At 32.9% G+C, this 17443-nt stretch overlaps 1 protein-coding gene across 1 annotated transcript; it reads left to right on the top strand.

Annotated features, from left to right (window-relative positions):
* Positions 1-4799: 4799 nt before the first annotated feature.
* Positions 4800-16400, top strand: LOC145318252 (uncharacterized). The gene is made up of 6 exons (XM_080159576.1): positions 4800-5068; positions 6049-6139; positions 9410-9547; positions 14601-14746; positions 15086-15185; positions 15928-16400. Exons 1-6 carry the CDS (start codon positions 4804-4806, stop codon positions 16070-16072), a joined length of 885 nt encoding a protein of 294 aa, XP_080015702.1. The 5' UTR covers positions 4800-4803; the 3' UTR covers positions 16073-16400.
* Positions 16401-17443: the final 1043 nt, after the last annotated feature.

Raw genomic sequence — 17443 nt, 5'->3', positions numbered from 1 at the left:
AAGGGGTTTTAATCTCTCTCAAACTTTGAAACCCCTCACTTTAGCCCCCTAAATTTTTTTTAAAATAAATTAGATTACCCCCCCCCCCCCCCTCTCCCTCCAAACCTTTTAAACACCTTAATAATTAACCCCCTTAAAAAAATCTCAGTCTTATTTAACCTTTCGACTGCAGTTTAACGTCAAAGTGCAAAAATTAAATTATTCTTTATTTTGTTTGTATTTCAATTCTCCTTTCATAACTTTTAAAAATCCCTAGAACTTGAATCTTCACATTTTGTTTAATAAATCCTTCATAGACTCATCTCTTTGTCACTGTAGGATCTCTCATTTAGCATTATCACGTTGTTAAACATGTGAATATTCAGAATTATTCCCCTTGCTCTCTGCACTATTTTTTTTTCATTTAAGCATTGTATTATGCTTATAAAAATTGAAAATTAACATTTTTGAAAGAGGTGATTAAACTCAAAATTGAGTAAATAAGAGACATTTTTTGATTTTGATTTTCAATTTTCACCCTAAATTAATCATGTTTAACTTAAGTAAGATAAATAAAGTTTTATTTGCTCTATAAGTATGATTTAAATTAAAACAAATTTACTTTCTTTTCTGTTTGATTTTTGTGTATGAATTATGAATTATTAATTATTAGTACATAAGATATGTTATTGTCTGTCAGGTTATTTATGATAATACTACATAATATTAACCTTTTCACAATTTTTTTTGACATTCGAGTCTTGGTTTTTTACCCTTTAAGAAATGGGTTCTCGATTGTATGTGGAGTTTAATGGACTAATTTTATTTCGCCTAACTTAATGTAGATAATTTGCCTATATACATTCTAGTTACATTCTCTATTTATTGCTCCAGAAGCAAAGTTTTGACTCTAAGAATTGTTCTTATTTTCTTTTTAACAAAAGTATTGCTTAATAAAACCCACTTGCCATTGACAGAAATTAATAATCTATAGCTTAATTTCTTTATTGGGTTTCTTTATTGTCTTAAAATCCGCTTTTTCCAAAGTACCTATTTTTGGAAGATTTTTTAATCATGGCCAATTTAAAGAGTGTGCAAAAATGCGTGCATTTTTTAAAATCAAATTGCGCGGCTTGTGTTAATTGTAGAAAAATGTTATGCATATCGTTAGAATCGTAATAAACTCTAGTTTTTGGGTGTTTTTAAAGAATATATGCTACATATAGTTTAGGAGCCACGTGGTAAAATGTCCCAACTTACTTAAAACTTTTCAACCTTTCTCACATTTTCCAACGTAGCTTCTATACTACAAATAGCATGAATATGATACATAAATTTCCAAAAACTAAAGATCATGACAATTCTATCAATATGCGTAACATTTTTCTACTTTGAAAAAACAGGTTTTTAAGGCATAATTTGTTGAAAATCGCCAAGTATTTTTTTTCTTGTACAAATTGCCCCAACCCAATGAAGAAATTAAGATATAAAGGGTGTGCAAAAAAATGCGGACATTTTTAAAATTGAAATTGCGCGGCTTGTGTTAATAGTAGAAAATTCTTATGCATATCGTTAGAACCGTCATGAACTCTAGTTTTTGAAAATATAAGAACGAATCCTGTGCTACGTATAGTTAGGGAGCTACGTGGTGAAATGTTCCTATTGCCTTAAAACTTAACTTGCGAGTAAATTATCAAATATCAAAGTATAAAAAGATTGAATAAAAAAATTGCAAAACGAGTTTATCTTTTATTTTTAGAAAACTTAACCCTCTGTTCTTTTTGGGCATCATTTATTTTTTGTGTTCTATATTTGTGGTACGGTTTAGCCTTTGATGATTTTAGAAAATTTCTAGCAGTAGAAACACAAACACCTGTAGTGGCAGCAACTTTTCTTAATCAAGGTGTTTTTTTATTCAATAACATTTTTTTTCACTCTTTTCTGTACACTCTCTGGTGTTTTCTTCCGCCCATTAAATCCTCTATGCTTTAAGGACGAACCTGTTTCTTGGCATTTAGTGTAATTTCACACCAGGATGAAGATCTTGTTTGTCTTGTAAGATTATTCCATACCTGGGATGCAGATCCACTTTTCAAAAATTGTCTGACCACTCTTATGCTTGCTCCAGGGTACTTATTCAAAAAAGTTTCAATCTCAACTTTTATTTGATACCTTGTTGAAGGATCCATTGTAAAAGAATGATTTCAGTACAAATATTCGTAGATTTTTTCATATTCAATTAGAAGATTTGTATGACAAATAAATACAAATATTTAAAAAGCTTTAAAAATAGGTTTATTTTTTTTAATTTTCTTGTTTACTCGCAATTCAAGTTTTAAGGCAATAGGAACATTTCACCACGTAGCTCCCTAACTATACGTAGCACAGGATCCGTTCTTATATTTCTAAAAACTAGAGTTCATAACGGTTCTAACGATATGCATAAGAATTTTCTACTATTAACACAAGCCGCGCAATTTTAATTTTAAAAATGTCCGCATTTTTTTTGCACACCCTTTAGATTATTAATTTCTGTTAATGGCAAGAGGGTTATATTAAGCAATACGTTTGATCCATTAAAAAAAACATCCTGTACAATTGATAATGTTAGATTGTCTCATTGTCAGATTTGTTAATCTTCACTGTTTGGAAGTTATTATCCTTGTTAGGTTTATTCATATTGAATAGCTTTTTCAAAAGTGAAGTTGATTGAAAATTTGGCTTGGTCAGTCCGTACGTTCGTCCTTCCTTAACGATTAGCTTTTTTCGTTTACTTATAATAGTTCTATAGACTTCAAACTTTGCATGATGATTCCTATAACATTTAGGATTTAGGAAGCGCAGCAACTCAACAATCGTCCAGAAAGTCAGTAAACTCATTTAAAAATGCAGATTTATGTTTTTTAGGACAACAAAGTACAATATTATGAGCTAAGCAACTCTTTCTTATATATTTCTAAAAATAAAGGATGTCCGTAAACAGTATCCTGTAATTATGCAATTTTCCAAGAAAATTATGTTAAATTTTGTTTTACTTTTAACAGTTATAAATCTATCTCAACCATAACATTTATAAATTAGTAACTACTGCTGCTTCATAACGAAATATATTTCAAAGAAAAAAATCTTCATTATCAATCGCATCTTTTAGTGAAGTGAATCAAGCAAGTATAGCTTGGTCAGTTTTAGACTTACTAATTAATGTTCTGCTATTAAGTTCTGGCACTCTTCAAGAGAGTGTGCTAGTTTGTCATTCCTTATGATTTTAAAGTTTCGCTTTTATAGACGTTGTCATCCTTGTTTTAGATATGGCTATGATGCAACTTTCTACCAAATTTTTGCGCAGTTGTTAAATCAAATCTAGCAAAAAATCTTCCTGATAAAACTATTCTTTCTCCATTGTTTACTAAATTTTTCATGTAAAAACTTCCACACTTTTCCTTTTCAACAACTTTCTAATATTTATTTGTACAATGTACCATTACAAGGTGGAAAATTTCCACAAAAGCGAAGCTGTTGTATTAAAAAATCCAGAACACAGTAAAAGTGTCGAACTATGACGTCAGAAAAAATTAACAATTAGCCAATAAGAAGCCAGTATTCACTGTGGTAAAATGTAAAGCGGCCTCTCATTGGTTAATTGTTAATTTTTTCTGACGTCATAGTTAGACACTTTTACTGTTTTCAAAAATCCAATTTGGCAATTTAACTTGTTGGTTAAAATTATTGATTACAAACTTTCATACGGACTATATAGATTTTGAAAGTACAATTTTACTACAAGTTTTCTTTCAAAAGCTGCCTAAATAAGATGATCTGTCAATGACGTCAAAGCTTTATTCTTTAATGGTGGTGGGGTATTTAAAATTGTCCCGCGAAGTGGGCAGAAATTTTTCCACCCTATCTAAAAGTTTGGGGAGGGAGGGTAAAATTCACCTTTTCTTGTACAGAATGTAAAAAAATTACATAAAAATGTTTTTAGAACCATGGCGTAAAGTAACATGAATTGTTTTTGGTGGGATTTGGGGGTTTCTGGCCCCCCTTGGACACTCTTGGCATCTTATATGTGACCAATAACCCAGAAAGAAAATTCCAATACAGCCTGACTTTTCCTTGTATCGAAATTCTTTTATTCACAAAAAAATGCAATATATACCTTATCTTCCGTGACATTGTGACGTACATATCCTAATTGTAGAAGGGCTTCGCTTTTCCAAAAAAGATTGCAAATGTTAAAAAGAAAAGTATACAAAAGTTGATTGTCAATTCTGAAAGTGAAATATCTGAGATTGGTATCAGAGTACAGCTAGCAATTTTTTATACCAATAATATAAAAATAGGGTTACGTGAGTGTAGTAGTGGTGATATTGTTTCTTCATATCATCTATTTGGTGACTTCGTCCCTTGTCTCGTGGGGCGAAAGTCGGGGTAGTAATGAATATTTAATGATTATTGGGGGAAATTTTTTCTTAAGCATTGCATTTTTTTGTAAGGAGATGTACCAACCCCAAGGAAATTGTCTAAAACCTTGGTATGACCAGTAGAGATATTCACTGAAAAACAATAGGCTTCATCAATAACAGACTGACAGAAAATCCATTGTTTTATTTTAATAGAAAATGTTACGTTACACGTTAAAGTAGTACAGGATAAAATCAAGCAAAAGAATTTTTTAAACACTTTTTTAATTTATGCAATTTCTCAATACTTTATAGATTTTGAAATAATTCAATTTTGAATTTGGAAAAACCCCTGCACGGGATAAGGTTTTATTCTTAAAATTTAATCAAAATCTTTTATTCTTTCAAATTTCCAGAGTATAAAATGGATTCTAGAAATTTATTTTCAACTAGCAGCAACACCAACACTGGTGGGGGTGGCGGTCAGATTGTCTGTTACGGCTATGGCTGTGGTGGGGGAGGTGGGGGAGGTTACGGCGGCGGTCATGGAGGAAGTTTTGGGGATGACGGGTACGGAGGTGGGGGAGGGTATGGAGGTGGGCATGGTGGTGGTGGTGGGTATGGGGGAGGAGGTTATCATGGTCCTGTGTATGTGTACAGGCAGACAGAAGCTCCAGCAACTGATTCAGGTGAGGGCCCAGAATCCGACTTTAATTTGTACCTTGGAGCCATTAGTACATTGGAGAATTTTTCTATAAAACCAAACTAAATTAAATCTTGTTCTGTTTAAACTAAAAGTGTCCAAAATTTTCTACCTATGAATTTAATCTACGGAAGTTTCAATTTTTTTCCTGATTGAGATTCCTAATAATTATCCCTTCTAAAGTACATATAAACTAATTGTATTACTCTGAGGGCCATTTCACTATGCTGGACATCCAACTGGCAGCTCTGCTACTACTAGCTCTGCTGGCTCTACCTGTTACTAAAATACTTGTTTTGTACAGGTTTAGAAGCCCTGGGTACTGCAGCACTGGCAGCTCTTCTGGCTCTACCTGTTACTAAAATACTTGTTGTGTACAGGTTTAGGAGCCCTGGGTCCTGCAGCCCTGGCAGCACTGTTACCACTTGCTCTGCTGGTTCTACCTGTTACTAAAATACTTGTTGTGCAGAGGTTTAGAAACTCTGGGTACTGCAGTTCTGGCAGCTCTGCCACCACTTTGCTTTGCTGACTCTACCTGTTACTAAAATACTTGTTGTGCACAGGTTTAGAAACCCTGGGTACTGCAGCACTGGCAGCTCTTCTGGCTCTACCTGTTACTAAAATACTTGTTGTGTACAGGTTTAGGAGCCCTGGGTCCTGCAGCCCTGGCAGCACTGTTACCACTATGCTCTGCTGGTTCTACCTGTTACTAAAATACTTATTTTGTACAGGTTTAGGAGCCCTGGGTACTGCAGCACTGGCAGCTCTGCTACCACTATGCTCTGCTGGTTCTACCTGTTACTAAAATACTTGTTTTGTACAGGTTTAGGAGCCCTGGGTACTGCAGCACTGGCAGCTCTTCTGGCTCTACCTGTTACTAAAATACTTGTTGTGTCAAGGTTTAGGAGCCCTGGGTACTGCAGCTCTGATGGCTCTACCTGTTACTAAAATACTTGTTTTGTACAGGTTTAGGAGCCCTGGGTACTGCAGCACTGGCAGCACTGCTTCCACTTGCCCTGCTGGCTCTACCTGTTACTGTCACTTTAACTGGTGGAAAGTAAGTATTTTAATTAATATTTATGCATGTCTGTCTTTTATGTAAAATTGATAATTTTCACTCAAACTAAAAGTGGATCAAGTATTTTTTACGATTAATGTTAATATTAAGTTAGGTTCGGTAAACTATAATATAGCCTCTGTAGGGTTCAATTATTTTTCTTTTAGAAGATGAAAATATTAATCTTTTAAATAAAAGGCTTTTGTATGTGATAAGTCTATTAAAACTTCACTTTCAAATATGAAATAAAAAAATTGATAGATTTTTTTTTAAATTTTAAAAATAGAAATATTATCATATTTTAATTTTTAACCCACCCCGTACTTTTACATAAACTGACTTTCTAAAGTTAAATAAGATAATATTGAATATAATAAATCAGTTTTTGTCAAGATGTATTGTAAAATGCATACATCACAAGACATCAAATTTTTAAATTATTTAATTTTTTAATAGCTATATTAAGATTCAACTATTTAATATATATTACGTCGTAAATTTATTTATATTTTGCTTATCATTTCTTATGCATAAAAACCAAGTCATATCTAGAATTTAGATATAAAAAAAATTATATAATCTAAAAATTATATATTCTACATAAACATAAGAAGCTTGCTCATGCAAGGATTAAGATTTAAGGTGCAGATATTCAAATAAAATACCAAGAATTGTTTAGAAATGCATAATTTTTCCTTTAAACTATTCTGAATATTCTGTCAATACATAGAAATACCCGGGATAAAATATGCATTAGGAGGATTTTTGTCCACCTTAAAATTTACATTATTAAGTTATATTGTGGACATGGACAATATATTTTGCATATTTAAAGGAAAACCTGAATTCAAAATTATTTTTTTTAATGCGCAGGTGGTTTGATATTCAGTAGCAAATGTCATAAATTTAGTCAAAAACACTACCCTGCGTTTAGGAAACCTGTTGTGTGTAAAAATCTTTATTAAGAGCCCGCTGAATGTTAAACCCTATCTTTTATAATACTTACAGGGTGGGCCACATAAATCCGGACTTTTTTTCAAACGGCCATAGCACCAAAACTACTTGGCCAATCAGGACGTTTGACCATACTATAAAAAGCGTAGGTAATTACCTTTTGGCCCATAAAAATTTTGGAGGATGGAGGATGTGTACTCCGTGCTGGCAGTGCTTATGTTCAACATGGCAGATTCGAAATGAGCGCTAGTTTACCTTAGATTATCAATATGGGCCCACTAAATCTGATCTCAGCCCATCTGTAGCTGAGATAGACTTATAAAACTTGCTGGAGATACTGTTAGATACTTAATGAAGGCACTAGAAAAAACTAAAGCTTTCTATCACATCTGGTTTGTCCGTAGTACTCCGGCAAAGTGAAGCGTGGCAGATTTTAAGGTGTCAAAAATGTCAATAATCTTGAAAATTTCTTGGTTCTCGACTACAGGGGCCCATTTGGAACCTGAAAAATCGTATTAGACTATGTGTTGCGATAATAACCATAGCTTAATCTTCATGCCATTTCCAAAAAGGTATAAAACGTTGTTCTAGCTTAACTGTGGCCAAAATAAGAGCCGCCGTGTCGAATGGTAGCTTGAAATATGGGTATATTTGTTTCCTGCGGTTACTCACGTCCCTAAGGAGATGTGGCCTCCCAGCAGCCCTGATCTTCATACAATTGACTTATTGGCCTGGAGCGCCATTAAAGCACGAACTAATAGACGCGCCTATACCATAAAGACCTCTCTCATTGTTACTATCAAGGAGAACTTCGCCATCTTGGACAGGGACATGGTGACCAGGATCGGGGGCCGGTTTAGGGGGCGGGTAAAGGCGGTGATTGAGGCTAGCGGCGATTTTATTGAATAATCTAATAGTCATATACCTAGTTTACTTCCCAGTTTTTAAAATTCAATAAAATCTTTAAAATAGACGATTTTATGTTCATTTGTTTAAAAATAAGAAAAAGTCCGGATTTATCTGGCCCACCCTTTATATTTGTTTAATAAAATCTTCCATTTTTTAACCTTAACAAAACAGCCTGCTTTATTGCATCAAGATCCATGACAGATCTATATAGGAAATATAGATATATGAGCTCAAGTTTTCCAAGCGATAAATGTTTGAAACTCATAGTGCTCCAATAATCCGTAATAAACTCTCATTGACCAGAACGATAGGACCCATTATTTTACTGTATGAAGAATAATTTTTTTTTTTATTTCATGTTGCTATTTGAATTATATTGAAGTATTAAATTTCTATCCATAAAACAGAAAATTTAAATCAATAATATAGTAAATAAAAGAAAACTTAGTTTTAAAATAATTTGATACTGGTGATACGTGCATAATGTGGTCAGATATTGAACTAAAATTTAACAGTTAACTGAACATTTTAACCCTTTTCAGGGCGATAATTTGAAATAAAAAATATTAAGATCCTAAAATAGTTTAAAGAAAGAAATCGTCAGGAAGAAGATAATGGAAGAATAGGGTTAATAGTCAGAATTCAGATAACCAAAAAAAAGTAAATGAAACATTGAATAAACCTAGCCAATAGCAAGATAATTATATCGAGCCCAACTCTAGTATTGTATAAAGTCAATTATAAAGAAGCTTCACAAGGTTTTAGGCTATTTTTTTTAATAATCTAAGTATTGAGATGGCTTTAGGCTATTTTATTAAATAATTTAAGTATTGAGATGGATTTAGGCTATTTTTGTGTCCTTTCCATCCCGCTTGTAATAAAGAACAACTATATTCTAGAGTCTTAGTCGCTAGTTCTTAATATAGCAATATATAATTCAGTAGTAACTATTATTCAGCTAAACGTTTTAGTCGCAGCTTGCTAATAATCCTATTATATGAAGTTGTAAAAGTTTTTTTGTCTGAAGCTTAAAATCTATATAACTACTGAATCGATTGGGTTCTCTCTTTAAGGTAAGCTTTACATATGTCATGTGATAGTTTTAGTATTGAGGATGGCTTTAGGATATATCCACTATGCCCCTTTGAATGACTACAGAGCAACTATATGCCAGGGGCCTTGCCACAAGTCCTAAAAATGAAAAAAGGCCCTGGGAGGTACAGTTATAGAAAAATTACTTTAAACCAAATTACCTTTTAAACCCTTAGAATTATGACTTTTGCTAAATATTCCATATTAGACTTCATTAAGCTAAAAACAATTCGCGTACTTATTAACATTTTATGTTAAACTTTAAAGTTCAACGTAATGTAAATATAAAGTTTCACTTAAATTTTCTTAATTTAGAAGACGTAAGCGAAGTACGACACTCTGGGGTATTGACAGGATTGGTTCTACAGATCTGGAAAATGAATACCTTTTGTTTCACAAATATATCACACACAATCAGGACAGGATGCTCACATACAAGGATATCGTGGCCAGGTAATATTATAACAGGGTTGCCACACACAAATATTTATAACATGGTTGCCACATACAAGGATATTGTGGCCAGATAATATTATAACAGGGTGGACACATACAAGGATATTGTGGCCAGATGATATAATAACAGGGTGGACACATACAATGATATTGTGGCCAGGTAATATTATAAAAGGGTGGACAAATACAAGGATACTGTAGCCAGGTAATAATATAACAGGGGTGCCACAAACATGGACAATGTAGCCAGGTAATATTATAACGTGGTTGCCACATACAAGGATATTGTGGCCAGGTAATATTATAACAGGGTGGCCACATTCAAGGATATTGTGGCCAGGTAATATTATAACAGGGTGGCCACATTCAAGGATATTGTGGCCAGGTAATATTATAAAAGGGTGGCCACATACAAGGATATTGTGGCCAGGTAATATTATAACAGGGTGTCCACATACAATGATATTGTGTCCAGGTAATATAATTACAGGGTGGACACATACAAGCATATTGTGGCCAGATAATATTATAACAGGTTGGCTACATACAAGGATATTGCGGCCAGGTAATATTATAACAGGGTGGCCACATAAAGGGGCCAGGTAAGTATGTGACATAGTGGCCAAATTACGAGAAATTTTAGCTAGGTAACAATATAAAAGAGTGGCAAAAAAGGTCCATATTAGCAACGTAAATTAACAACAAATTTTCCCATGTCAAAATATCCTCGTATATTCTATATCCAAACAGCAGGCAGGGTAGCAATGTAGAGTAATATTATAGCTTAGTAACAAAATAAAAGTATTAATACATACAAAGGATATTGTAGCTAAATATTTGCTACTGTAGACCAAAAACTAGTGTATTCTAGAGCGCAGGATCTTTTTCAAAATTTTTCTGGCATGTCCGACATGAACTAAAAGTGTACTTTTAAACAAGATGGAAATTCTCAGTTTCGATACTTTGTACTTTGGAATTTATATGAATTGATATATTTTTTGTTTTGTCTGTAAAGAAAATTGCAACATGTTATAATAATCACCAAAGGACCTTTTTTTTCACAATTTTTCGTTATAAGGAAAAAAGAAAGATTTTGAGCTTTAGACAAGTTAACATTCCTCCTTTACCCCTAGCCTCTTGAGGTCTGACACTTGTGTTTGTGAGGTCATTGTCAAACCAATCTAAATAAAATCAAAGACTAGAATTACGCTTTCATGAAAAGCGGAAGTCAAATTAGACTAGCAGTTTCAAAGATATTTTTTCAAATTATTATTTATAGACAGAAATACTTGTTGCCATATTTAATCTGTTGTTTGTCACAGTTCTTCAAAACAAATTTAGGGTTTTGAATTCCAATATAAATTTTAAAATATTGTTTTTGCTATGACAAAATTTTTGATGGTCCTTTTAGTAAACTCCTCTAACAAAGTTTACAAAAATAGCAAACATGTCTACAGTTTTTTTTTTAATTTTTTAAATTCTTATGTTTTTGATATTTTTTTAAAGAATTGATATTGAATATTTTTATTAATGATCTTTAGGGCACAGAATCCACTTTATTATATATTAGCGGCTTCGCCCCCAAAAGGCCTAAAAAGTTACTTGAGGGGGGAGGAGACCCTCAAAAAGCCCTCCCCAAAAAAAGTTATAAACCTTCCCAGGATCTATGAGATGCTACACTATTCAGCAGAACCATATCAGCTCTGCTGTTAGTGATACCCATGGTACAATCAGACAGACAAACCTTCTGTAACTTTAATGGATAAAAACTTTTTTAGTTTTAAATTTTTCTGTTTGAATGCCTAAAACCTAAACTTGCCTGAGGACGGCTGTGAAAAGTATAAAGATTGTATACATATACTACATGGTATGTTCCTAAATATGTGAAACATGCCACAAAGATATCTTATTTTCGTGTACTTTCTTTTAAACAATAGAAATCAAACTTTGTAAATGTTGGCAAATTCTTGAAATCCCAACTAAATGATTTAAATGTCCTTTTGTTTACTAAAATTTTCTTCAACTCATAATAGGCTGCTATTCTCGTGCATAGAAGATTTCAGTAGTGTAGGCCTTAGGAGATCGACCTACAATAAAATCTTAAGTATAGATGTATAACCAGACAACTACCTGGATCCAAGGATGGTGACCTTTTTCGTCTTTTAGCAAATTGCGTTCTGCTCTTTTTTAGTGACTTGGCTATAAGCTTATTCAAAGACCCAATTTAAAGTCGTCACAGGGTCCAAACCTCTCCAACTCTATTATGTTACTTTTATGATCAAACATTGAGGAAGGCTTTTCTTTTTCCTTAGTTGGGGGCTCAGGTGATGTATAAATCCTCCTACTGAATGCCTCCTTGCACAGAGTTTTATTTCAATGATAATTAATAACTTAGTTATTTATGCTGACAAAACAACAACAAAATTTTCAGCTAGTCTAAAAGGGACAACTTAAACTATATGTTTTATTTTTGATAGATTTTAAATAAGTTTGGGGGGGGGGGAGTTTAATGCAACCATCTCGTAATCAATGCGCAAATGGCACTTAGATTCCGAATATCTTTATGAAATTTGGAATGAGTAATCCTTGGAAAGTCTATTTTCACAGAATTTAACAAAAAGTTAAAAAGTAACGGCTGGCGGCTTAGCCGTTTTTTGGCTATTTTCAGCAAGTAATGCGAATTTTAAATCTTAACTTTAACATTAAACTATATGTTTTATTTTTGATAGATTTTAAGTAATAAGAGGGGGGGAGTTTAAATTTGGAATGAGTAATCCTTGAGAGGTCTTTGTCCCCTAAATTGAACAAAAAGTTGGAACAGTAACGGCTGGCGACTCTGCCGTTTAGCCGGGTTTTTTTTTATCTATTTATAACATATGAATCAACTTTTTCATACATATTTTTGCTTTATAAATATGATAACCAATTGTATTTTTTTTTTAATTTCAAGTGCAAGTCGCTACAGGCTAGAATCGACTATAAACGGCTTGGAAAGGTCAAGGGTATGATGTGTAGATAGGGCTTGTAACATTTCTATGGAAAATAGCCTAAAACGGCAAAACAGCTGTGGCGCCAGCCTTTAACCGTTACTTTTCCAATTTTTTGCTCGAATTAGCGAAAATAGACCTACCAAGGATTACACATGCCAAGTTTCACAACGAAACTCGGTTTTCAAGAGCCATTTGCGCATTTATTACGAGATGGTTGCAAGATTTAAAATTCGCATTACTTGATTTTCTATGATTAAATGTATATTAACTAACTTTATTTTTTTATGACAACTGAACAGCTGCTCTATGTATATAACATTTCGTCCGTATTATATCCATATTTTTTATATCTCACTACTTATGAGTGTTGTCATTCTTGGTGATTTAATTATTCCCAACATATTTTTAGTAAGTTGACAGCACAAATACAGTAGCACCCATATGCACCTGTATTGATCTCAAAACCCTGATAACCAGCTCATAAACAATAATCATTTCTAAATGCAGCATATTCTATTATGGAAATATCTGTATATGTGTATTTTACAATTGTTTTAATATTTTCTATAAGCCAGGGGGCTCCATGATATTTGTGATTTGAATAAATATCGGTTCCATGTTTAGAATATTAAAATGTCTTTTTTTTACTGATATGGATCAAAAAAGTATGTATATGATATGCATGTATGTATATTTGTATAATATTAGTACAATCACTTGAAAAATTTAATTCTCATTTGAAAAAGAGTGGAACTTTTATTTATAAAATTAACAAGGACAATTTTCTACGTCAAAGAAAATAGAAATCATCGATTTAACAAGGGATATTAAGGGATAAGATAATGAACGATAAATTGATGTACCTATCCAATTCTAATAAGCACAAATATCCTATATGTAGATTATAAGTATTGCTCTGAATCAACCAATCAAAATTCAATAAGAGTACCCAACGTGAGCCAACAGAGAAAACGTAGGTATAAAAATTCGGGTACCAGTGCAATGTGTAATTTACAGTCCAACGTTCTCTCTCGTCCAGGATTTAACCCATTGATTTTTTAATTTCATGTCTTCTTGTGGGTCGTTAACAATGGGGCTAGGGGCTCAGTAACTTGCTTTTTCCAAAAATTAGCGGCTTCGACCAAAGAGGTAATGGGAAGTACCCTTTCTATGTAGAATCTTTCTTAAAGCATTGGAGATATAATCAAACAAAATAATCAAATTTAGTCTCTACAATCTGACATAATAAAACCCAAGAAAATAGCTTAAAACCATCACAGGACCAGTAGGTATATTCTCTGAAGAGCATAGCCCAATCGGTCCAGCGGTTACCGAGATCTTAAGCTTCAGACGGACAGACATCATTCTACTTTGTAATTACGATTGACGGCAAAATCAAACTAAAAACTATTTTAACAATAAAAATGACAACTCTTTAGCTATTACTTTTATGAAAAGTTCCATAAAGAACTTTTATAACAACAAACCAACATAGAAACAACAATGTTTTTCGGCCACAGTTTTTCCTTTACAGTTTTTTTTATTTCTTTTTTGTTAGGTATCATTTTAAATATAATCATTTTCACTGTTTAATAAGAAACATAAGATTATTTTAAGTTTTTTAACTCTATATATGTGTTTTGTATGTCCATTCTTAATTGGCCGTACCCCTATCGTAAATGAACAAGCATGACAACATCCATAAATAGCGAAGCACAATAAAATAATAAGTGGTACAAAGTGAGTCAGAGAGATGTTAAGTTGTCTTAAAAAAAGAAGATCAAATGAAGGGAGTATGTATTTATTTCTTATTTGAAATTTTTTCATATCCGACAGACAATTATATAAACAATATATACTTGAATCCCCTTGGTACAAGAAGAGCTTTCTATCTTAAATAATAGCCGAAAATCATACGGACAGGCGGACGGACAGATAACGGGAATAGCAATAAAATCAAGGCTCTTGCCTTCACCTTAAAGCATTGTCAAAAAATAAATTAACGATGAAAACAAATGGGATTCTTATTCTGCTTGCAATAAAAAGAATCAAAATTTTAGATTTTTTGCCTGTTCTGTTGGAGTTGGTGGACCAGTTGTACCTGACTTGCCTTACTTGCCTGACCTGCCAGTGCCAGAGATGGATAACAAGCTGACCGGTCAAAGAATGAACAACCCTTATAATTCGGCTAGAAATGAGACTACAGGTAGTGTTGCCATAAAAGTATACCCCTCATCAAAAAGTAATCAACTTTTTAAAGATCTCCTTATCTAAGTTTTTTTTTATAGAGTGCAATGGTATTAAAAAGGCTATGTGAAGCTAAAGATCTTAAACCGTGTATAAAATCGATATATCATTACGTAGATGTTGCACTAGATTTTCAAATTCTCTAATAAAGTGAAACCTAAATTAATGATAACCCAACCACCTCTCCTACTGGATAAACAAACTGATCCATAAAAAATGCCCATGTTAACAATTTTTCCCCTATCATCATACCCAACATATTCTATATCAATTTCTGACAGTTATGTTAATTGATTAGGTCTGGAGGCTCGGGTGCTGGATTGTGCTCTGAATTTGATCTGTTCTCTGCACTCCTCCAAGACCAGGATACCTAACATGGAGAACAATATTGCAAGCTTGTAAGTTCTTTGAATTGTTGGAAAATGCAACAATTTCTTTGCTCCCAACTCAAAGTAGGCCATACATATAGATACAACTGTTTCTGAAAAAAAAAATTTCTGTTTGGTAAGTTAGGACCCTTTTAATTATTTATCCTGTAATACAAAAAAATTTATGATTTTGGAAAGCGTTCTTCTGAATGGATTTTTCTTTTCCATGAAGCTTTCTAGATGTCTTGGGGTGGTATTAGTATTTTCCTGACCTCGTACACTCTCTCTAGAGGAAAGATAAAATAAAGATATCTAATTTGATTCTAAATATATTTGAGTAAAAAAAGTTTCGTGATTTTTAAAATCCTATTGTTTTATGTTTTCAAACAATCTAGCAAATTCAATTATAGCTTATTTGATAGTTACTTTCACAAAAAGTTTAATTTTTGCATAGCAAAAGTAATTTTTCCATACAACTTTTATGTTACTGTTAATAGCAAAATCCTGGGCACTTTTGCACACAGTAGGCTGGTGAGCAATTATCCCCCCCCCCCCCCCACTCCTACCTATTTTGAGTTTATTACTGCAGGCTAGGTTAGGTTTTTTAGGAACTTGGTAGCCCTGGAGAGTAGACAACCGCATGTATATGCCCCGAGTGGTTTTGGCATAGAGGAAAAACTTATCAATCCCCCATTATTTTTTAAAAGGGAAGGGGGAGGATGAGCACCAGATCCGATCCTGTCACTTCAGTATTTAATAAACTATTCCTTAGGGTTCTTACGAAGCTGAAGGAGAGTGGGCTGATAGAACTTGCTGATGCAGATGTACATGAGGCTATCAAACATGGGGAACAAGCCATCATCATCAACTCATCTCCACAACAACATTGTGCTAAATATATTTGCTCACTTACATAAGAGAAACCTGATCCTGGGTTGGTTCAATATTTTAGTCCATATTACATGTCAAGTTATATATCTAACCTTATGATGCAAAATTAAAGAAAAAAAATAGAGGGGGCAGGGGTTAATTATGTTACCTTTATGTTTACGGGGTGGAGACCCTGTGCCGACTTTCAATTAGGTCTTTGAAAAATAGCCAATAGCTTCGGAAATATCAGCACAACCAATTCGCTACAAAAGAGCAGAAAGCAATTTGCTAGAAGACAAAAAAGTCCCAACCAGGCAGTTGGCTAGGCTATACATCTATACTTATGCATTTATTTTACATACCCTATAAAAGCATTTGTTTTATTGGCATTTTTTAAAAAAATACATATTTCAAATAAATAGACAAAATGACAGTTTTTTAAACTTAAAATATATTTTTAAATGTATAGAAAACAGTTAACTTTTCTAGTGGCGGGTGAAAGGAGGATAAAAGATTAGGCCTTCATGATCATAATAAAGGATAAAGTTAAAGTGGGGGTTAGGTTTATTGTTTACCACTTGTTTTTTAATTCACTTTTACAACATTTCCGTTAATTTTCTGCTTCCCATCCCCATTTACACACCCATGAAAACATCTCAATTTTACCTATGGGGAGTACAAAAAGTATTTTTAAGAACCTTGGTCCTTCTCATCCCCCCAGTGAACCCGAATAACCCAAACCCATACTTTTTAAATTGTAACTTAGGCTTTTATTTTGAGGTCCATGTAAAATGAATAAAATTAGGATCAAACCAGGATTAGATATTTTTTGTTATTGTTACCAGGGCTCGGCAGCCGTGTATGTAAACCTCATTGAAACCATCATATTATATTCTTAAAATTCAGCTGGATGTCTAAACCTGTTCCTTGCAAGACAGTCAATATTTTCAAATTTATTATTTTTCAGCGGGTTTCAATTTGAGGCTTATGCACGGCTGCCGAGCCCTGATTGTTACTTTGCTTTTTGTTTTAAACTTATATTCTGTTATTTTGTTCATGTTTATGATTATTCGTTTTTATTATATTTAGTTACCAAACTAGTAATATATAATATATAAAATATATTACTTATAATTAAAATTGTAGATTTTTTATTATACATGTAATTAATTGATTTATTTGATTACAAGAGGCTTTTCTACTAGCCTTAAGGGGTTTAGCTTTTGAAAGAGGAAGAAGGGGGAAGTACAAAATAAAACTACACATTGATATATATGTGCTTGTTCATCATATTTTGTTTTAATCAAGAAATCTTTTAGGGAGTAATGACTTCGCCCTTGTCCTCAAGAAAAGTGTCATTCCTTTATATAAAATAGCATAAAACCTACTTCAAGATTTAGAAAAGCACAATTTAAACC

The sequence above is a fragment of the Acartia tonsa genome, chromosome 4 (assembly GCF_053477335.1).
Source record: "Acartia tonsa isolate MP-2025a chromosome 4, ASM5347733v1, whole genome shotgun sequence".
Classification (NCBI taxonomy): domain Eukaryota; kingdom Metazoa; phylum Arthropoda; class Copepoda; order Calanoida; family Acartiidae; genus Acartia; species Acartia tonsa.
This window is presented reverse-complemented; position numbering and strand designations above follow the sequence as displayed.